Source organism: Syngnathus floridae, chromosome 1, assembly GCF_059516105.1.
Source record: "Syngnathus floridae isolate MCC-2025c chromosome 1, RoL_Sflo_1.0, whole genome shotgun sequence".
Classification (NCBI taxonomy): Eukaryota; Metazoa; Chordata; class Actinopteri; order Syngnathiformes; family Syngnathidae; genus Syngnathus; species Syngnathus floridae.
The window spans coordinates 9,522,729-9,543,755 of record NC_142413.1 but is presented as its reverse complement, the minus strand read 5'-3'; the positions used below and the strand labels follow the sequence as shown (position 1 = coordinate 9,543,755).

The 21,027-nt window shown below is 42.7% G+C and overlaps 3 protein-coding genes across 5 annotated transcripts; all 3 read right to left on the bottom strand.

Moving 5' to 3' along the window:
- Positions 1-76: 76 nt before the first annotated feature.
- syvn1 (synovial apoptosis inhibitor 1, synoviolin) lies at positions 77-6,383 on the bottom strand. Of its 2 annotated transcripts, none has more exons than XM_088371366.1 (16): positions 5,983-6,383; positions 5,081-5,232; positions 4,903-4,995; positions 4,285-4,437; positions 3,726-3,774; positions 3,445-3,548; positions 3,225-3,351; positions 3,046-3,145; positions 2,564-2,629; positions 2,315-2,431; positions 2,025-2,182; positions 1,679-1,819; positions 1,450-1,596; positions 1,136-1,319; positions 890-1,008; positions 77-816 (listed from the first exon to the last, which is right to left on the bottom strand). In XM_088371366.1, exons 2-16 carry the CDS (start codon positions 5,210-5,212, stop codon positions 635-637), a joined length of 1,872 nt encoding a protein of 623 aa, XP_088227492.1. In that variant the 5' UTR covers positions 5,213-5,232; positions 5,983-6,383; the 3' UTR covers positions 77-634. The 2 variants fall into 2 exon arrangements, with proteins under 2 accessions (XP_088227492.1, XP_088227482.1); XM_088371356.1 differs by having other exon boundaries at positions 6,077-6,381.
- Positions 6,384-6,746: 363 nt separating this feature from the next.
- Positions 6,747-14,773, bottom strand: smad5 (SMAD family member 5). The gene is made up of 7 exons (XM_088381612.1): positions 14,621-14,773; positions 11,783-12,561; positions 10,172-10,468; positions 9,539-9,646; positions 8,739-8,960; positions 8,412-8,668; positions 6,747-7,647 (listed from the first exon to the last, which is right to left on the bottom strand). Exons 2-7 carry the CDS (start codon positions 12,183-12,185, stop codon positions 7,504-7,506), a joined length of 1,431 nt encoding a protein of 476 aa, XP_088237738.1. The 5' UTR covers positions 12,186-12,561; positions 14,621-14,773; the 3' UTR covers positions 6,747-7,503.
- Positions 14,774-15,591: 818 nt separating this feature from the next.
- Positions 15,592-20,968, bottom strand: ap1ar (adaptor related protein complex 1 associated regulatory protein). 2 transcript variants are annotated; one of them, XM_088391163.1, is made up of 10 exons: positions 20,698-20,966; positions 19,869-19,917; positions 19,763-19,789; positions 19,562-19,587; positions 19,378-19,474; positions 19,111-19,209; positions 18,589-18,650; positions 18,043-18,113; positions 17,804-17,926; positions 15,592-17,171 (listed from the first exon to the last, which is right to left on the bottom strand). In XM_088391163.1, exons 1-10 carry the CDS (start codon positions 20,922-20,924, stop codon positions 16,900-16,902), a joined length of 1,053 nt encoding a protein of 350 aa, XP_088247289.1. In that variant the 5' UTR covers positions 20,925-20,966; the 3' UTR covers positions 15,592-16,899. The 2 variants fall into 2 exon arrangements, with proteins under 2 accessions (XP_088247289.1, XP_088247299.1); XM_088391173.1 differs by lacking the exon at positions 19,111-19,209 and having other exon boundaries at positions 20,698-20,968.
- Positions 20,969-21,027: the final 59 nt, after the last annotated feature.

The following is a 21,027-nucleotide window of genomic DNA, read 5'->3' as shown; positions in this document are numbered from 1 at the left end:
CATTTGGGTAGTGGTGAAAAATGTAACTCCTTCAATCTCAATCATAAACTTCCAAGAATGAACTTTCAACATAGCCTGAAAGAAAATGTTGCAGTTTATTATCTATGTACAGATCACCCTAATAAAACTCTTTATACAGTATGTACACATTCAAACAAATGTTACAGAACCTGCACCAGTGGGAAGCGAAAAAAAAAACTGCACAGCACAAGCTGATTTGTAAAGGGGAGACCATGTTTATCAACTTTCCTTTTTAGATCAGAAAAGTTCACTGTGCAGCGTAATAAGTGACAAGCTTTCTACTGAAGCCAGTTTGTTAAAGAAAAAAGGAATTAGGGTGCAGGCACTGAGCCCAATGATAGCCAAACTACCAAATACTAAACCAGTGTTTCACTCACTCAACACAAACACATTGCAAGTTGCTCGCAACTTTGAAGTGCCTGCAGTCTTCTCATTGCACTATTGTGTTAAGTGAAACAGAAGGGGGGGAAAAACATGCTATCATTTAGGCGGAGTCAGGAGTGCAAAAGATCCTCTGGTTTAACCCCCGAAGTCCGACTCCAATTGGTGATGGTGAGAGGGGCTCAACAGATGAACCACGTAAAGAGCTCCTGTTGGTCTGCAGCCATTGGCCTTAATCGTCTGCAGGCGCAAGTGGCGCCGTTACGAGCTTCCGAAGCCTCCGGCGCCTCAGCTCGGCGGCGTTCGGCTCGCCGTCCTCGCCCTCTGATCCTTCATCCTCTTGGTTTCTTCTCTCGCTATCCCAAGTGGCAGAAGTGGAAGCGGATTCGACCGTTTGGATTGGAACTTTGCTCACTTGGACACAAAAAAGTGTGATTAAATTACGATGGAAATTTGAAATTCACACACTTGAAGAGTAGTTACTAACTGCTGGGAGAGGAGATTTTCTCCTGACTCTGATCATCCGTGCTCGCGCCAGCAGTGGGGAAGGAAGCAGAGCCGCTTGTCCCGCTGGCTTCTCCTATGTTGCCGTCAGACCTCGGAGGACTGCGAAGGAAGAGAATATTCTTTAGCCGATATCAGCGCCACCTATTATTTCTACTGTCTAATTCTCACGCAGAAAGTTACAAAACAGTAAGTACCCTTAAAAAGTGCGAGTAGGAAGTTTACTTACGTGAGCGTGGCGACGGTGCTGAGGTAATGGTGAATGTTAAGCATGGCGGCGTCCAACAGGGTGTGAATGTTTTGGAGACACTGCAGCCTGGCCTCTAGGCCCCGTCGACCCTCGGCCTCCAGCTCCCTCAGCTCCTCCTCGGACAGCTGCGACAGAGACGGAGGAGGAGGCGGCATCGACGACACTGAAGAAGATGGGAGAGGTCCGTTTGCAATGAAAATCTGATCAGCCCTATTTTGAACTACTTTATTTTCCAAACAGTGTGGAGATCTATCAAAACTGAAGCTCTAAATGTGGAAATACAAACAGCTTACTGAAAGGAGGAGGTGGCGGTGGCATGGGCAGCCACGGTGCAGTCGGGAAGGGAGGAGGGGGGACGGAAAAGGGGAATCCCGGCACGGCGGAGCCCGGAGCGTCACCTGTGGCCTGGTCCGTGCCGGATGAGGTGGACGGGCCTGTGCCTGATGAAAAACATGGATTCAAAGTCGGCAAAACCACTTCACCTTGACCGTCGATTCGGCGGCTCGGCTTCACGTGACCTACCGGCTGCCTGCGCCGCTTCCGTGTTTCCCTGCAGCGCATCGCCAGCACCGGGAGCTGCCGGAGCTGGATGAGGCATTCCGGGAAATGGACCCCAGAAGGGGAAGAGGCCTGGTGGGAAGCCGGCCAACATGCCAGGGGCCACTAAAAAACAAAAGAGTGGCAAATTAAACTGTGCCACTACTCCATGCCAAAAAAGAAATAAAATTACACTTTGCAGACACGTATGACTTTGAGGTCCACCTTTTCTCTGATCAACTTGCTTTGGAAATATAATAGCGGATGGCAATTTCATGAAACATCGGACAGCAGTGTTGCTGATGGAATTCGTCTTTCTCGGCACTCTCACCGTTAGCTGGCTGTGCAGCAGGAGCGTGCGCAGGGGCTGCTGCTGCAGGGGCCGCAGCCTGGGCAGGCGTAGGAGTCGGATTGTTATGCGATGCCCTCAGGACGTCCATACGACAGGTGGGGCAGGTCTGCTGTCTCTGGAACCAGGAACGCAAGCAACTGCGAGTGGAGAAGCTTTTGTTAGCAATCACGGCTTTGTTGGACTGTAAACAGGATTACACAAAGACCTGACTAAATTACAATAAAGCATTCATCTTCTGCGCTTGTGAAACCGGAGGGGTTTTAACGTACCTGGAGTGGAAAATGTGATTACAAGGTAACTTCTTTGCTCCGGTGACCATTTCCTCACGACAGATGATACAAACGTTGTCAGAAGCCTGCAGATCTTCAGGAGTGGCGTCAGGGTACCTAATGACCAAACAAAATCAGAAATCGAATTTAGCTTTTATTTTGGCTTGGAATGTTAGGTTGACAAAATATTCTTTCATGCAGTATTAATATTGCAAATTATGCCAATGCGACAATATTTGCACTACTCACAGTGTATTCATGTTGCGAATGGCTCTTCGAGACATTACAGCATCAGTTACCGCTTTCTTGAATTGCCTGAGAGGTCAAGGAGCAGACGTTTCAATGCAAAGAATAAAAAATCTGGTAAATAATACTTAGAGTCAGAGGTGGAAATAAACTTAAAAAAAATCAGGTATATAATAATAAATAAAAAGTCAGAGGTGGACATAAACTTTAATCAAGCTGTAAGTGTTTTGAATATTTTGGATTTAGCTGAATAAATGGACAATACTTGGTAACTTTTCTGTTTAGTTACGTCTTATTCATATCTTCATTGGGACTTTAAGGCACCATGTTTACTGTCAACTGAACAATATCAAGCAGACAGAGTGAATTACGTATTATTGATTTAAAGCTATTATTTGTTTTCTTCTGCTACAAATAGATTGGAATTGAAAATGGGGGTTAAAAAAACAACAACAGTACGTTCGAATAGCTGCAAGACTCCTTACCTCATAGCCAGATACATGGGCCGGATTGCAAATAGGGGGAAAGTGTGAACCTTCATCATAATGGTCATAAAGGCAATGTACAGGATAACTTTGATGAAACCTGAAACGGACAATCCCCCATTATTATTATTATCGTCATCACAATAGACGCAAGTCAAGTATGAAAGAAGCACAGTTACCAGTGAGGAGCTCTGTGTAGAGCATATACACAGCCTTGTTGTCCCAGGGATTCTCACTTTGCAAATCAACCGTGTGCAGGATGTACTTAATGAACATGGTCAGTACCATGGTCAGCAGGATGGCGTACTGAAGTGCACAAGAGGAAACATTAAACAATTTAGCAAGCGCCATCATGCTGCAATCTAATTGACTGGTAGTTATTATTGGAAGATGACAAACCTCAAAGCCAAAGACAAGCTGCACAGAGGCACCTCGGGTGATGATGCTTTGACAGGCGTGGTAAACAAACAGGAAGTCCAAAGCTCCCAGCAGACCCATGAGAGCTGGAGAGCATAAAGAACGATAATCCCATTTCCAAGACATCCTCACAGCAGCAGAGGGACAGCGAAACGCATACAGCATCCGGTACTTGCCAAAACGTTTTCGTTTGGAAAGAGTGGAAATAATAAGACAAAGGCAAGAAGCAGAAATTGAGAAAGCAATTTAGCATTTGCACTTACATAACACTCGAAAGTGGAAAAGACAGGATATGTTTGGACTTCGCTCCATCTGAGATTGAAAAGGGAGAAAATAAAAAATATACCTAAATTATAACACTGGCAGTCTCACATTACACAATAATGCATTTCATAGTATTTTTACCAATTAATATTAAAAAAGTTCAATACCACTTTTTTTTCCCCAGACCGATATTAGTAAGAGTACTCAACTCTACCACTGATAACTGTTGATACATAAAAGTACCCCCAGATTATAGAATAATTTATGGAAAAAAAGACCTTTATATCCCCATGTAGCAATTTTCCTTAAAATTGCAGAAAATCAATGGCAATTTTCGGTTCTTCTAATTTTGAGTTTGTAATGATAAAACAGCCACAAAAGGGTGCTCTGAATAATACCGCAACATGTGTCATGGTGGATATTATCACTTGCATTGTTACAGAAAATGGAAATTAAGAAATTAAGCATTAAATATGCTTCCCAAAAATTGCAGCCTTTGTGACTTGAAACCTGCAGCGATTTGCTACAGAATGTTTTTCTTTCTCTGCGATCACTTACAAAGTCCACGCGATCCTCAGCCAACCAGTGAAAGCACTTGAGGAAGACCAGAAGTGTGAAGAGGGCGACAAAGCGTGGTGAAAAGTCGTCCCTGAATACAGTGAAGGCCAGGCACGTCTCCGTCACCGCGTACCAGGAACGCTCAATGAGATGCTGTTGTCAGGGAGGGAGAAAGAGAAGTCATGGCGGATATAAATAATCTACACACCCCTTGTGCAAACGCCAGGGTTTTCAAATGAGACCAAGATGAATTATTTCAAAACTTTTTTTTTTTTAACCATTAACCTGGAGAGTGTCTGAACTGGATAAAATAATAATAATAAATACTTGAGAAGTTTAGTAATATTTGAGAAGGTAAGTAAAAATACAATCGACATAATGCAGTTGGAGTCAATTCACAACTGCCACTACTTCAAATGACCCTCAAATAAAGTTCAGATGTTTATTTGCCCTCCAAAAAAACTTTTTTTTTCCAAATGAGTTCAACAAGTTATAGGTCAGATTATTAGTGGAAGCTTGGAAATGATTTACTATTTTTTTTTCTTTAGTAAGCCATTTTATTTTCAATCATAGTTGTCCACAATATCTATTATACATCAACTTTTCCATGCAAACTACCTCCATTTCTGCAGCCCGTAGCTGTCCAAAAAACACTTTCCTCATGAACTTTCCCAAAAGAAACACCAACACAAACGCCTGAATGTACAACACCTACAAAAAAAAAAAAGGTCAGTGCTTAATGAATCTGAAAGTCACTCCAAACAACAAGAAATTAACTTATGTTGTATTTTCTTACCGCCATGCTGGGGCTGCTCTTGGTGAGGTAGACGACAGTTGGGTAAAACTGGTGTTTGAGGAGATACGCGTGCGCCACCACGGCACCGGTCAACACCAGACTGGTGACGGTCACCAAGGTTGCTCGCACCATGTTGAACTCAACTGCAGCTCCTGCAGGAAAAGGGGAATAGTTACTTTTTTTTTTTTTTATTTGAAATGTGTATCCAACACAAAGGAGCCACTCTTCTAACAGATAGAATTTTCAGATGTCTACCTTGTCATTTGTATTTATGGACGCTTTCACTTTGAAGTATTTCTAAAAGTACCAGGATTTTTTGCATAGTTTTCTTTGCTTCTGTCAAATTTGATGTAGATTGTAAAATCTCACAGATTGGCAAGTCCCTTGAGAAGTTACTCTGACCGGCCGAGGTGGCACATTAATTTCCCTCGCTCCCAACGCTAATTTCATAATCTTTACGAGTTTACTTTTGAAAATGAGGAAAAAGCTTCGAAGATTGAAAATCGGATTCTACTTTTAAAAAAAAAAAAAAAAACGACAACTAAAATCTAGACCCCAACTGACCTTGCCTGAAGACGTCAGCTACTCTTGGTGCATTTCTGATGCTTTATGAAAGTCACAACTTTCTTAAGATTTGTCATATGATACTTGTAAAACTGGAATTGTTTTTAAAAGAAAGTTATCAGACATAACGATGGTTTTAATCTATTACATTTGAGTGAAATCTGGGGTTACGATCTTTGCTCTTTCAACTTGACAAGCAACATTTTGGCCAATTTGGGTCCACGGAAAAATGAGACAGTCAACAGTTGTAAAATAAGTACAAAGGATAAATGACGGCGAAGAATTAAATGTTCAGTTGCTAAGCAACGTTAATTTATCTCGATTACTCGCACACGAACCGCAGGTAGTTCATCAGATGGTTAGCTTATGTCAGCTAACATGAGCTAGCTTAGCCGGGCAGCATTACAACTGTCAGTCCTCTTCGGAACTCACCAAACCGATGTATGCAGAAGACTGGCTCCTTGTCTGCAAGAAGAGGAATTCCTCGTTTACGAAGATCTGTGTTCCCCCCCAATCACTTCATTTCGGGAATTGAAATCAGCCTTTCAATTGTATTTCTGGGTCTCGCCCCTCTCGTTCAGGCTACGTGTTTATCTTTGGCTTGCTGTCTGGCAGCCACATCACATCCGGCTTTACGGTAACTCGACGCAACAATAAATTAACTAGCGCAATTGTACCCTAACATTTCGCCTATAGGAGTTTGTAAATACCCGAATTTTACTATTCAACACGTAGAAAACATGTTGGTGTCCTATTTATAAATGTTTAGGTTCTGGCTGTGTTCTGATCGCTGCACGACAAAGACGTTTTATGAGTATTACGGCACAACTCAACGTGGACCAATAGGAAGTTGCCAATCTGTCTTTTAAAGTTAACACATTCCAAATAATTCGTGCATTTTTTTTAAATCCCAAAATCAAATTTCCATTTGCCCCGTTCATATATCTAAAATAACTGTTTCATGTCTCTAAAAAAAATTACAAGAATGTAGGGCTTCTTTTGCAAACAGTTTGCCAGATGAGTTGCATATTCTTTCCAGGTTTAATATTAGAGAAATGAATAGATCTAACATGTCACAAGTGTATAAGAAGTAACCAAAGACTTGGTAACCAAATAACCGGTTTATTTAATGAGCTAATGAAGTCATTCAACATAAAAAGTCTTGTAACCCACGGCAACATTTAATATATGCCTCCACATAATCTTAGTGCACAATATTAAGAGTGAATGTGGACAGTGCAGTCACTCCTAAAATGTCTATTATCAGAATTGATTTTATGCAACTATTTCTACTGCAACACATGTAACATTGACAAGATGTTATCTTATGGCATGATGAACTTGTCCATCTCCCACATCAAAAACTATCAGATTACAAAGGCAGTAGCTCAGTGTTCTTTCTACAATTACATACTAAAAGATTGAAGATTGCAATATCTGAGTCTTAAATTGCGATATCTATTTCTTGACATTGCGTCATTAAAAAAAAAAAAAAGTTCCATAACATTCTGAATTAATTGTCAATTGCGCCACAATTCAGAACTAAACATACAGAGAAATAAAAAAAAAAATACTTGGACCAGATGCAAAAAGATCAAAATTGCATGTATCCAAAATGAAGAATGGGTCAAATGATGCAGGTATGGCAGTCCATGCCAACATTGCTAGTTGGGGATTCTTGTCTTTCTCCAGGTAACATTTCAACAACTGAATCTGGCTGCTGTCATTCCAGTCCAACATCTCTTCCCAAATAAGTGTAAACAGTTCAGTCGTTAAGACCAACTTAAATTAAAAATCACAAGGGGAGGGGTAAGAGTGAGGAGGGAGGGGGGGAAGAGTCTAATCCAAATGCTCTATTATTAGGACACAGAGGAGATTGGGTTTAGGGGAGAACCCATCTGAGTCAGGACCTTGTCCAGCCACTGCAGCGGCCCATGCAGGTGCACCTCGATCCAGCAGGGTGTACTGGTGACATCCTGTCTGTGGTACTCTGCTCCCCAGCCCTGGACAAATCACAGAAAAACAGACGAATTACAATCATACTATCAAGATATTTATTTACAAGCAGGGGAAATACTTGGTGTGCTTAATCACAATTCGGTAATCTCAGTTTGTGATCTTATTTCGATGGGTTTAGTTGCACTCATCAGCAATGAACTCTCAACCCAAATGAAGTGTAATTGCCGAAGCTACAAATGTTTATCATTTATTAAAAAAAAAAATCCACTGATGCAGCTGGGGTCAAAATGATATAATATAGGAACACAGTTCAGGGTTTTCAAAAGACTCAAGACTACAATAACAGAAAATGTTGGGCTCTTTTTGGAGAAGTGAGACACAATAAGTGTCCGTGAACTCACTAAATATATTTGCAAGGTCGCAAACGTGCTCTTTTGAAAGGGGCCATCCACAACACAATACACTAATATTGTGGTAACAATGACAATTGGAAATTGTGATACTGTGTGAAATGTTATCATACCTTAAAGGGAAAAGATTGCAGTCAAGGTTTTTAAGAAATTTGGGGAAATTTAATAGCGACAGTCCGCCGTCCTCAGTTCACCAGTACGACTAACAGCTCCAGACCATGACGCTGCCCCCCCTTACACATCAACCAGAAACCTTTACTTTTTATTAATGTTGGTCAATCCTATGACTGCCATCAAAGCAGATCATTCTTGGGAGGCTTAAAAACTGCACTCTGTAGTTCATGCCACTCAACATTCGATGAAGGTCATTATTACTCATAACGATGTGGCAATCCTACCTTTACAAAGCTCATCCGGATGGTGCACATTTTGGTAAGCTCATAAACTGCCTCAAAGCCGTGGTTGACGGACTGAGCCAGAAGTTGGGCAAACTCCTGGTTGTTGAAGATCTTCAGGCTGCAGCCACTCGGGATCTTGCAGACAGTGGTGGGATGGAAGCCGTGGTGATAGTTGCAGTTACGGCTCTGGACGAAAATGCTGGTGTCACTGAGGCACTCGGCGTACACCTCGCCGCCAACGTAGTACAGGTGAACACCTGGTGCGAGACACAATTGTGGTCATCAAAAGTGTTTGCCCTGTCACGTGTCGATCGCCGTTGGTCAAACCTTTGCCAATGTGCCGCCGGGTGTTCTCAATGGTGGAGTTGCGATTGACATTGGACAGCAGCCCGAGGCAGAAGCGGTTCTTGTTGTTTGACGGATCAGTGAAGCCGTCCACTAGCACGCTGGTTGATGAAGCGTGGTAAGCCTCACCCACGCGGTTGTTGAGTTCATAGTAGACGATAGAGCACCAGTGGCTTGGCTCCTCGTACTCCACGGGCTGCACGTCTGAAACAAAATGGTAGAGTTACACGCACACCGTGGATATCTGCCCACTCTACAGACCTATCTTGCGAAATCCCCCTCGACATTACACAGGGCCTCCGCTATGGCGCTATTAAACGATGACCATTGATCGAAGCTATTTTACTTGACCTTGCAACATAGAGAAGCGGACAAATCAAGAGTTTCAAAGCCATTTTTGAGAAAAACTGAACGTGCTTGAAAACAACAGCTTGACAATTTTGATACGTCTCTGAGTCCAGATCAATACTCAATATTTTGTTCCCCCTCTGTGTTACGGTCATGGTGGGTGCACTGCTTGTGCTTTTATTTCTTTATGACCTTTAAACAATGACCTTGTGCACTCTGCTCACTAGCTACTAACTTAGCATTACCTTGGTAATCCAGGTGCAGAATTTTTTGTGGTATAATTGTGTCAGGTTTGTATCAATTCTGGTTGACTCAGTATTGAATCCTACCCTGAATCAAATGAATGCAAATGACGTTACTCCCGAATGCACATCATCAAGGTACTCCCATAGTGCATCAACAAGCCCGGGTGGCCAGGGTGCTGTTCTGCTTACCTCCTCTGGCCATATTCGGTGGCCCTAAACTGCTGCTTGTTTCCATGGACTGGCTCTCCTGGCCCAGCTGCTCATCAGGAGGCATGTATGCTGGCGGTGGGGTGTCAGCTGAGACAAGTGAGGAAGAGCCAAAGAGCGGTCAGTGAGGATGAGCCACTTGCTAACGGTAAATGTTGCGCGCACACACCAGATCTGAACCGTCATCACACTATCAGTCCCACACAAAGGTGTCAGATTTCACAAGTCCCGGGACTGCCGAGCAGCCACATGCCAACTATTCCCGACAGAGATGCAATATGAGCCGTTTGAAACTGGGAGACAAACCATCCACTATACTGTGAAAAATATACTAGTCAATGGGAAAGATTGCAAAATTTAGACACACTGAATATTATGCCCTCCCCGTTTAAGAATTAAGAAAATCTTGGTTTGGTTCACAAAATGCAATCGTTTGTGAACGGTACATATGGGAACGAAGAGACAAGGATAGATTGCGCTTTCAATTAGGATAAATACTTGGAGGGCAATCAAGACATTTGAAATATAATCCAAGTAGGGATAAAACACCAATAAGTGTTTTCCACAAAACATGCTGGATTGCTTGTGTATAGCATAATACATAAATACACTTACCTGGGAGCTGGAATGGACTCGAAGGCCCCGAGCTGGCAGGAGAGTTGGGATAAGTACCACTGCTGGCAGGGGATGGAGGATACGGAGAGTTGGGCGAGATGGGGAAAGAGCCTCCTCCTCCCCCACCACCACCACCAGTTCCGCCACCGCCCCCGCTGTGCGGCTGCTGGAAGGACTCGGGAAAGGTGGCGTTCAGGGGCATGTGCGGCTCGTTGTGGGTCAGGTTGCGGAACTGGACGAGCAAGCTGTGCTGTGGGTTGAACTCGCTGTGGCGCGGTACCAAGACAGGGGGGAGCACTGGATGGCAGATTGAACATGGAAGAGCGAGAAAGTTGAAGGTGATGTGACAAGAGACTTCATTTGATGAATTCAAGAATTCAAAACAAAAGTGACTTCATTTGATGAATTCAAGAAATCAAACCATGCGAGGAAATTCTTATCCACATCTTCTTGGTTTTACAACGACAGACCCTTAATCTTTATTTGCACACTCATTTATCCTTTATTGTTCAACTTTTCCTAATTGTTGGTCAGAAGAATAGGAAGGGAAACATGCCGAATCTTTTGATTCTCTCTTTGATCACCCTCCAAAATTGCACACCAAGGCTAGTTTTACAATTTTGGATATGCAATACGTACATACATAGCACTGCTGATTTTGGATCTTTGGGATTCAAAATGAAATTCTGCGATGTAACTGAGTTTTTATGTGGCGATGTCCTTCTGACAAGTGCATCTGCTAGCATCTGCTTTATGTTGGGACCCAGTCTCGCCATGGAGGAGAAGAATGGCAGTTTTGTTTCTTTAGGGCTACATTTTTTTTCTCCAGAGAATCTTGTGTTCATAATTAGCTGGCATAATGTGATTTCCCCCGGCCGTGTAAAAAAATATAAATAAATAAATTTGTAATCTAATTTTCCTTTACAGAGTGGTGTGAACAATCATGGGACTTCCCATCTAAACAAGCAATGTCCCAATTATTATAAGTTTTCCATGTCTGCAGTTCTGAGGGTGAGAATGAGATCAGACACACAGCTATGATGTCATATGTTAACAGCTGTGGGCGCTAATTCGACGAAGATGTGGAAAGATAGACTCTGGAAAACGCTTGTGAAATATGAAATGCGGGTATTGCATTACTGATCTAACCGAGATGCCGTGACTTGTGTCTAGGGCCTGAGGTATTGATTAAAAAACAGAAAAGATGTTCGAGTGTCTAAGATGCTGTGTGTCATTCCAACGGGTGAACAAAGAAGTCCATGCGGCAATTTGTATCATTTCTAAATAAGAACTTCCATACAATGATATATTCCTGATCAATAGCCTGAGCATGATGATGCGCTATGCACTTAGTCTGAAATGTTCATACGTTTCCAAACACTTTCTCATGCCACACCCTTGTGGAGTCTCTGAGGCACATCATCTAATAAGAGCTCGTCATATCGATTTTCCGTGCAACAGAGGGAGCGGCCGAGCGGGCCAGATCCCTTCTCGCTCTCTGTGCATTTGCACGTCGAGGGGAATGTGAATGTTTTCAAACGCGTCATGCTTCACACATGGACACCATATATGAATCTTCAAAGCATTTCTACAATTTCGATGTGCGCTTACCGGGACTCTCCACTCGCTTGTAGTGGTACGGGTTGATGCACACCTCTTTCTGTTTGGAGCCAAAGGGATACTCGCACACCTCCAGGGGCTTGAGCTCATGATGGGACTGCAGGTCTGGCCAGCGCCACACCCGACAGTATATGACGTGCGGCAGACCTTTACGGTGCGAAACCTGCAGCCGTCCGTCCAGCGATCTGGGAATGGTAACGCATTTGCTGGGCTGTCCGGGGCAGCTCAGGGCTTTTTCCAGGTCCTCCATTGCCCCTTTCTTCTTCTTCAGCTTTTTCACAAGAGCGTCCACTGCCTTTTCGGCCCACTTCTCCTCCTCATCTCCTTGCTTCCAGCCGAGCAGGCGCTTGACCGCTGGACTGGTGAAGGAAAAGAGACTGGACATGGAAGTCATAGTGGAAACGAGGGCAGGTCAACAGGGAGAAAGTCTGCAGGGTTGTTTTCAAGGCCCTCGCTGAGTGCTTCCACGAAGTTATTTGGAGGCTGAGATGGGGGAAGCGAGGAGGCTCTGGCCTTGTCTGACCAAGCACAGGAAGGAGGGGAGGGAGAGGAGTCAGCGAGCAGGACGCAGCTGCTGCTGCTCAGGAAGGGCCCTGCAGCAAGCTGTCCGGAGTCGGGTCACCGCCGCCGATGGAAGGAGGGAAGGGGTGCGGTCAGTCGGAGGGAAGAGTTCGACTGCTGTCCAACAGACGGGCTGAAGCAGCGCTTGGTGCTTTCAGTCAACATCCAGCTCCTTTTCACTTGCCACGCGCTTTTAATCCATCACGCGTCTGGAAAAAACACCAGAAAACTTTATTGATAATTTCGAAAGCGGTTTGAGATGATATCATCGTTATTATTTCTCTACACTCTACACACACTTTTCGTTTGGTGGTAAATATGTGCCCTGGCACAAATACTGGGAACCAGCACTGCAACAACGCAAGCAATAATGTACAGTACATTTAAAATGCCACAGGGTGACAGTATCGACCTGTAGGTGCCTTCCTATTTCCCATCCAGCATCTTAAAATACTCAGGTATTGTACTTTATTAGAGTTTTATGATATGGGAGCTTACAAAGCTCTGTAGTTGTATAACAATGTTAAAATTAGGTCGGCATGAATTTTAGCAATGGGCAGCTCATGTGTACTATTTGTTTGCTAACTGTTTGTTCGGTAAAGTGATCGAAAAGTGGACCGACGGATGTCTATACGCTTGACCTTTTGTGAAAGTTGAGCCATGGTAGGCTCATTTAATTAGCGTGTTCAACACATTTTTTTTTCCCTGAGAACAATACCAATCCAAGAATTCACTCTTAACCAATGCCATCACCAGACTCCAAGACTACCGATCTCTTAAGATGGGAATTGGCATCGATACTTGGTATTGGTACTCACCCACCCCTATTAGTTGCAGACACTAACCAGTACAGAAAGAGGGAAATTAATCTTGCAATTACAACCGTTTCATAGTCAGCCAGCCTCATACGTGGGTTGAGTTCTGTATTCAAGAGACTCTGTATGAGATGTTGATATGTAATGCGGTCCAAGAAACAACAACAAAAAACAACGTGTAGCCTTCAGCTGCTGTCTGGGGGCTTGTGAAAAGCCATCCTGCTAGAAAAGGATGTAACCACCAAAAGCTGTTTCCTGCCTCAATCCCTCCCTTACAGCACACAGCTGTCCAGCGCTTACTTCCATGGTTCATTGTTCTACATTCACACACACAAATTTGGAAAAGCGCCAATGGGGGGGTGGGAGGGGGCATGTAGGCATACACATGACATTACTGGCCCATAAAGTTGATTTTTCCTGACACTCACCCTACTGTTGGAACATTCAGTCAATTGGACTCACGTCAACCCCATCGGTGATTCATAGCTGATTCATACATTGTAGGTGAGCTATGACGCTTTACATGTCGAAATAGGTACATTCTCAAACCTTCTGAAACATCCTGTATGAGGATCGTTGATGTGTGACCTGTCTTAAACACAACTACACGCAGTAATTTGCATCGAGTTGACCAACCTTGTAGATAAAGCTCATCATCTGTTAACTGATGAAACTTCTTTGCACTCTTGGCTCTTTGTGTCAACACGATCAGAGTACGACTCGTATCTCAATTTCAGAATTTTCTTAGAAAACATGAATAGCGTGCTCGTTTCAGCTTCAGTAATTTATGCAAGTGTAGGTTAGAGCCTTGCAAAATTCAAACCTGAAAAATGAATTCATTAGGAAATGATGGCCCGCATGCATTTGTGGCCTCGCTCAATTCTTCCATATTTAAAGATTTGGACAGAGACAATATGGAAGAACGATTTGGTAAGCACCCCCCACCCAGAGGAAGAGCGACTGGATTCAGAGAAACGCAACACGCCTCACACAAATCCCAAACAGCTGTGATTAGATCGTCCCAAAAGTCAACGCAACGTGAAAAAAAACACTCGTTGGGATTTGCGTTTACACACACAAGAGGTAGCCAACAATGACATAGTGGCAGAGAGCTATTTGCTAACTTAGCTCTGCTAACATTACAAAACTTGCCAAGAAACTGGTTAAAAACTCTAAACTCCTCATAACACCGTGTCCTTAAGCGATTGCATCGCGGTTTAAAGTGAACGGCAGCAAAGTACAAACGCATAGGAAGCCCCAGGCGAGTGAATCTTCCTTGTCTTCCTAGATTCCGTGAACTTTCTGAACTACACCAGCGGAGTTGAGCTATGCTAACTGTTAGCCTAGCTAGTCCTCCCAGAGAAAGTGGTGAGCTCGGCGTACCGTGCAACTCCATTTAACTCTCCTTTAACATCATACCCTCAAGGACGTTAAACACACCCAGGTGTCATACCTTGACCGAGGTGCGTTTCATCTAGTTTGCAGAGCGCCCATGTGTGACGTCCAACTTTTAAAAGGAAGAATTTTCGGCTGTTCTCCGCCGCCTTATCCGTCAGTCTCGCATGCCCTCCAGATTCTGAAAGCAAGTTGCTGAAGGAGAGAAGAGGCGGGGTACATATCCCTCCACTGTGCTGACGAACTAGTCCCTGCATTGACATGACGTCTAAATCAATCCGCAACACATAATAAAAACTCACATAGATTTGATTATTTTAATTATATAAAATGTGCATTTTCATTTAAAACGCACCAGTTTCCTGAAATCCACATTCTAAAATACATTGTATGAGAATATGCGATGAATTGCGCACTAGTTTAAACCATTCTGTCACGTTTTTCGTAGTAAGGTGGAATATCACAAACTTTATAAATCCTAATGGAATGATCGGGGGAAAAAAATCCTGGATAGTTTGGAAGCGTCTCCAAGGTTTCCGCGTCTGAGGTCTGAATTCTTCCGCGGGTCGTGCTACGGCTCTGGGACGCCTCGTAAGTTGCTGGCTCCACTCTGTCTGGGGCTCTGTGGTTTGTTGTATATTGTTGTCCTTTGTTCCAAGCGCCACTGGCGACCGTGCTGTTAATTGCATTTCAATTAATCAGACCAGTGGCCACTCTTCCTCACGCATGTGGGCCAGCAAAGCGCTTGTCTGGGGCAAGGACACAGCATTTGAAAGTTTGGGTACTCCTGAAATCCTCTACAATTATTTTACAGTTTATGTACATATTGCAGTGGCCATAACTGGCGACATATTAAATAATGGGATGCCTCAGTGGTCTTTATAATATTGCAATTATGCCCAAATGAGTTTAATAAACAGCTCATTACAATGGAATGGTGTTTTTACAGGAGCACATCCATTTTTGTTGTCACCCTTCAAAGGGGGTTCATCTGGGGTACTTAAAAGGATGAAGAATCAATCAGGCAACTGTATGTTGGTGTTTTATTTGCAGGTTTACATCCTATGTAAACAAAAAACTTAGCTAGGCAATATGCAGCGAGCCCGTGCATTCTCAGACAGTTCAAAGAGACATTTCTCAGTGTTTGTCATTTTAGGCCCAGTTTGCAAATAATTTCCAGTGACTGTAACTTCAAAATAATTACAAAACATGTTAGTTTCCCTTTAAAAGGGAACAAGCAGACATAAAACATGATGAATTGTTATGTGGAATCTGCATGTCATCGTATGTCTCTGCTACATTCTCCAGCAACAGAAGCAAAGAATGACTATACTTATAATTGCAAATAAAACACTGGTGTCATGCTGCAAAATACATGACTAGAAAACTGAAGGATGGATGATGGACACATGATATGGAGAGCAGCATTTGATCACCAACACATCTCAGTTTGAGCCATGGTCTTTGGTCCTGTTCAGCCTGAAATATTGCTTTCAGTGTTTACAGTGTGCGACAGCCACAGACCAAATTTACAATAAAAACAATCCCAACAAAAACAAAATCTACTTTCTCTGTAAGGAACATGAGATAATTTGTGTTTCCTTTCTATTTAAATAGCAATCCTAGCCCAACATGTTCTAAACACAATTTAAAGCTATTCTAGACTCAACATACATGTTACATATTGTGCAGATTGTCAAAAACAGTTTAGTTGATCAGCAACTCCTTCCTGTCATGCAATTGGTTACAAGATGGGAGCGTAAACCTGAAAAAGTGTGGGATTTTATGACTTGACATGTTTGTGTTCCCGTGTACAGCAGCGAAGAGATTCATTTTGCAAAAATGTGATTTTTTTTTTTTTTTTTACATCGTACTTGTACCAAGTGTCTTGTTTACTTTCAATTGTGTGCAGTATTTTCTTTTTCTTTCTTTTTTCTGGAGTTCTAATCAGCTCTCAGGCATCATTTCAGTATAATGAGCAGCATATTATTTGTTTTGTATTGTTGTAATTGTTTTAAGGGTTTGCTCACATTTAATGTTGAGAACCTTTATGATACCGTCTAAGTAATACATGCTTAGTTGTAACGATCCTAGGAATAGTTTGGCAACAGATTGATTATGTGGGCAGTGTGAACTGGTCATAAGATCTTTCCTTAGACGGTAAATAATTGCAATTGTTTCGCGACAATACAAGAAATGATCAGCAATGAAGGCACTGAAAAGGAAGTTAGAATTATATTTATTTCATGAGATGGGGCGGGGGGGGGGGGGGGGGGGCGGGGCTGGTGAGCTCGTGTGTATGTGAGAATGTGTTGAAGTCTCATTTTGTGCTGGACACTATCTGTCCTGGCCATCCAACCCAAGACTGTAGTCCGAAGCCTCCTCTGAGGGAGTGTCCATCACAGGATTGACAAAACCCTCAAATTCCGGGTCTGCATTGTCCTCCGGGTGGGTACTCACAAAATCATTCTCCCACTCCAGCGCGTTTGAGTCCTCAGAGGCGGAAGTTGGGCCGCTGTGCGCTTGCTTTCCGCCGGGTCGCAAGGCTGCGCGCAGGATGTCCTCTTCTGTCCGAGATCTCTCCCAGGCTGGAAGCGCTCGGTTGATTCCTGAGAGAAAGATGACTATTTACATTATTTTCACCTCTCTCTGCTATGAGTCACTGTGGCTTTGCCACATGGATGAATGCTTATTCTCTCAGTTTAGATTCTAAAATTTCATAAGTAGTAGAGGTGTCAAAATTAATCGACAACCAATCGATGATCACATTTATCACCTCGTATTTTAACAATCGTTCAGCGCAATTTTTAACTAAAGGTATTTTTTGATTTCCCAATTTCAAAAGTTAGAATTCTCTGATTCACAAAAGCAGAGTGATTTATTTTTTGTGTTTAATCAAAATAAGACATTTGCAACTGCTTTTACTTTAGAAAACAATGACATTTAAGCCTTCTTGTGTGATATAGCTTAACTGTTGTTTAGTACTTTTTGATTGCAAAATAATACCAAATGAACTCAAATATTTTTAATACACTTTAGCACAAATAAAATTCTATGACAACTCTAATGCATGGAAGCCACAAGGTACAACATCAGAGTAAGAACAAGACAGGTAACATATTTATCTCCACATATGTATTTTGTATGACTCCATCATAACCTTGCGACATGGTTTCAATGTATATCATCTGGAAACAAGTAAGCCGATCTCCCCAAAACTAAACAATAGAATTGTACTCACCCTCCTCATCCTCCCACTCTAGGTCCAGTGAAGTGGCGTCATCATTGGTGGAGCGTGTCTTGGTGGTGAAATCCCAGCTGCACTCTGTGTTAGGCGTCACCACGTTTGTGTCGGAGGGAAGTCCTAAAACAGGGGAGATTATAAGCGTGTTTTTTTTTCTTATGTACAATTAAGGAAATCATAGTTCCTTGTTAGCGTGGATTTAGATTAGATAAGACTGGGAGGTTGAGTTCACTCACGATTGCTTCTGAAAGCCTCAGACTGGGCTTTGACATTCTGCAGGGAGGGGTCGAAACCATCCCCGGTTTGTCTGAAACAGGTCAGGATGACAATTATAAAAACAGTCCCTCACAGCTTTGGAATGAAAACACACAAAAGTGGGGTGCAGACACGAAAGGGTGATAAGTGTATTTTACCGGCTAAATGGGAATTCAACCGAATATTTGACAATCGTGAAGAATTTTTTTTTACTTTTAAGATATTTAAAGGCAACCTCTGGAAAAATGTTGTGAACTCCTGTTTTCATGCCATTGCTGTACCATCTCATAGATCAGTTCTCAGCTGACGTTTATAGCCCGTAATCTCCTCCATTTTGTCAGCTACTGCAATGTCCATTGAGCCATTCATTTGCGATACTGCTTCCAACTACATTTCTGAATCGCTCTTTACATTTACTGTCAAATGGCAAAAATGAAAAAGGACATCTCTCCAACAAGAAAGGTTTATAAAAACCGCTGACACAGCTCCAATTTCATCCGGCTGTCCGATGAAGGGACATGACTCACTTTCTCGTCTGAGGATCGCTGCCGCACCCATCTGCTTTCCCCCTCGTCTTCTTGGCCAAGCGCTGCAGAACAAGTCAGATATATTCAAATATCGCAGATAGCATTCTGTCATTCATTCACTCGAGGCACTGTTGTAAGACTACACAAACAAATGAAGTGTAAACAGAAGAGCAGTGGAATGAGGCATTATTGTATTTCAGTAGTAGTGATCTTTCATTCGCAACTTTACTCCAGTCATTTTTACATCATAAAATGAGAAGAAATGAGATCTTCTGGACATGAACCAGAAGTTCAATTTTCCCATTTTGTGTCTGTACTTGTAACGACAGATTCTCAGAAATTATGTACTTCCCAAATGTGCAGCACGTACTCAAGGCCACCAGACAAATGAGGACTGGCACAATACAATCCTGACAAATATTCATAAAGATGGAAAAATAGCCACAGAGCTTGCATGCCGGTCAGTAAAGAAAAGTGGTCCAGTCAACTGGCAGAAGGGAGGAGCGCCCAATGTCGCCTCACCTCCTTCCCTTTTCGTTCACGTGCCAACCTGGCGGCCTCCCGCTGGGCAGCATTTCTAGCCTCCTCTTCTAGCCTCAAACTCTCCTCTTGTGCCTCTAACTGAGTGACATAACAAAATGAAGCAAAACATAAAGACAACAGAAAATTACCAAACAGAAAAAAAAACAATGCGGCAAATGATAGGATAAGCAAAATTAGGTCTCAAACGAGAAACAATAATAAAGGAGGACCCACGGGAAATGAAGAGAATATGAGGAAGAATATTACCTCCGCTTGAAGCTTCTGGTCTATCAGGACCTGCTTTTTGGAGATGTCAGCATATCGATGCTCTCGAAGGTTTGTCAGTTCATCCTCACTGATGGGTCTGAATTAACAGCAAGAAAAAGAAGACAGACAATGCGTCAAGTTTAGATTTTGTGCTTGAAATGTGTAATTTCAACAAATATTCTACCTTGGGCAAGGCTGAGGGCTCTCCTCCTGCCAAAAAAGACAAACATCACTTCATTGAGAATTCATCACTGCACTGCTGAACTATTTAGGCACATTTCTTGTATTCAAAAGTGAAAGTTTTAATAATAGCGGGACCTCTGAATTTGAATGTCCTTTACATTGTACAAGCCTGCACAAAACCAAAGAGCACAATTGCACTTACCTCATCACTTTCTACAAGGTTTTCAAACTGCAAAATTAAAACAAATACAACAATTAGATCAAAATGTACAGTTAAGACAAGACGAGCCTCAAAGTGTAAATTGTACCTCGATTGTATAATGCTCCCCGGTGGTGCTACTGCGAAAGTATTTGGACCTGTGAAAACACGAAGGTTATTAGCAATTAAAAATGTAATTCAAATGAGCTCAAGTTTGTCTTTGTGTGTTTATTGAAGGCGTCGCCGACACACCTAGACTGTGTCAGGTTCAGCAGATCAAAAAATGACAGAAATGGAGAAGTTACACATCACTTCAAGGCAGTGCGAGTTTTGAGCTGAGCTGCGATGGGAATTATTTACTCAAACCCTGTTACCTAAACACTATAATGGGATTCATTACTCCTTTAGCACATTGGATTGGTGTGTTGCGTCATGAGGTGCATTTGCTTTTCTAGTGCCCATCGTTGTTTACTACATTTCAATATGCATTGTCGGTACATGGAGGAGAAATTCCTGGCATCTCGGTGAAGTCAGTCTGCTCGTGACGTCACACAAAGAATACCGTTTGAAAAAACCTTGAGCAAAACGACAGGTAGAATTAACACTTGGCCTTTATAGAGTCATTCAATTACTACACTGATATAAGATCCAATACATGCAAGTTATTCCATCGTAGTTATTCAATGTAATCTCAAGATAATGGCCACAGGGGTGGGGTTTTGTGCTCTGCTGGTACAGCCACAGCACAGGTTCATACCCCACTGACATGGGGGTCACTTTCAGAATATATGAATTTTAACAATTGAGTCTCAAAAGGCACACAAGAACATCACAAGTCATCCATTTTAAGCTAACCTTATTAGCAGGAAGCAAGTTCCCCATTTTCATGATGCTGTCAAGCTAGTTAGCTCACTTAGCCAAGCACACGTATTACTTACCCGCCTCCTCTTTGGATCCTATTAGCCTCTCTTCTGAAGAGTCCTACGCAAAAGGCCCAACAGTTACCCATGGCATTTTCAAATATTACAAGGATGTCGTTGCTTCGCGTGTACTTGGCACCAAGGCAGGATTTGCATCCCCTATGCGAGACAGCGAGATGAAGCCGCAGCACTTCCTCATCCTTCTTCTTCCTTGCCTTCCTCGGTGACAGCACCACGAGTACCATTACCGCCCCCTATCGTCTTGTTCGGAGTAAGGGCTTGATTGTCACCTGTCACAATTCATACGCATGGATATGGAATTGTGGAGTTGCAGATCTCATCTGCGCA

Bases quoted from the DNA above. Each gene is read 5' to 3' on its own strand.
- syvn1 (XM_088371366.1), bottom strand. From the start codon at position 5,212: ATGGTGCGAGCAACCTTGGTGACCGTCACCAGTCTGGTGTTGACCGGT. The intron at 4,996-5,080 runs GTAAGAAAATAC...TTTTTTTTGTAG, and splicing joins AGAGCAGCCCCAGCATGGCG to GTGTTGTACATTCAGGCGTT. The intron at 1,597-1,678 runs GTAGGTCACGTG...GTTTTTCATCAG, and splicing joins GGAAGCGGCGCAGGCAGCCG to GCACAGGCCCGTCCACCTCA.
- ap1ar (XM_088391163.1), bottom strand. From the start codon at position 20,924: ATGGTACTCGTGGTGCTGTCACCGAGGAAGGCAAGGAAGAAGAAGGAT. The intron at 19,588-19,762 runs GTAAGTGCAATT...CTTTTTTGGCAG, and splicing joins ACCTTGTAGAAAGTGATGAG to GAGGAGAGCCCTCAGCCTTG. The intron at 18,651-19,110 runs GTGAGGCGACAT...CTTGTTCTGCAG, and splicing joins GTGAACGAAAAGGGAAGGAG to CGCTTGGCCAAGAAGACGAG.
- smad5 (XM_088381612.1), bottom strand. From the start codon at position 12,185: ATGACTTCCATGTCCAGTCTCTTTTCCTTCACCAGTCCAGCGGTCAAG. The intron at 8,961-9,538 runs GTAAGCAGAACA...ATTTTGTTTCAG, and splicing joins ACCGAATATGGCCAGAGGAG to ACGTGCAGCCCGTGGAGTAC. The intron at 7,648-8,411 runs GTAGGATTGCCA...TGATTTGTCCAG, and splicing joins TCCGGATGAGCTTTGTAAAG to GGCTGGGGAGCAGAGTACCA.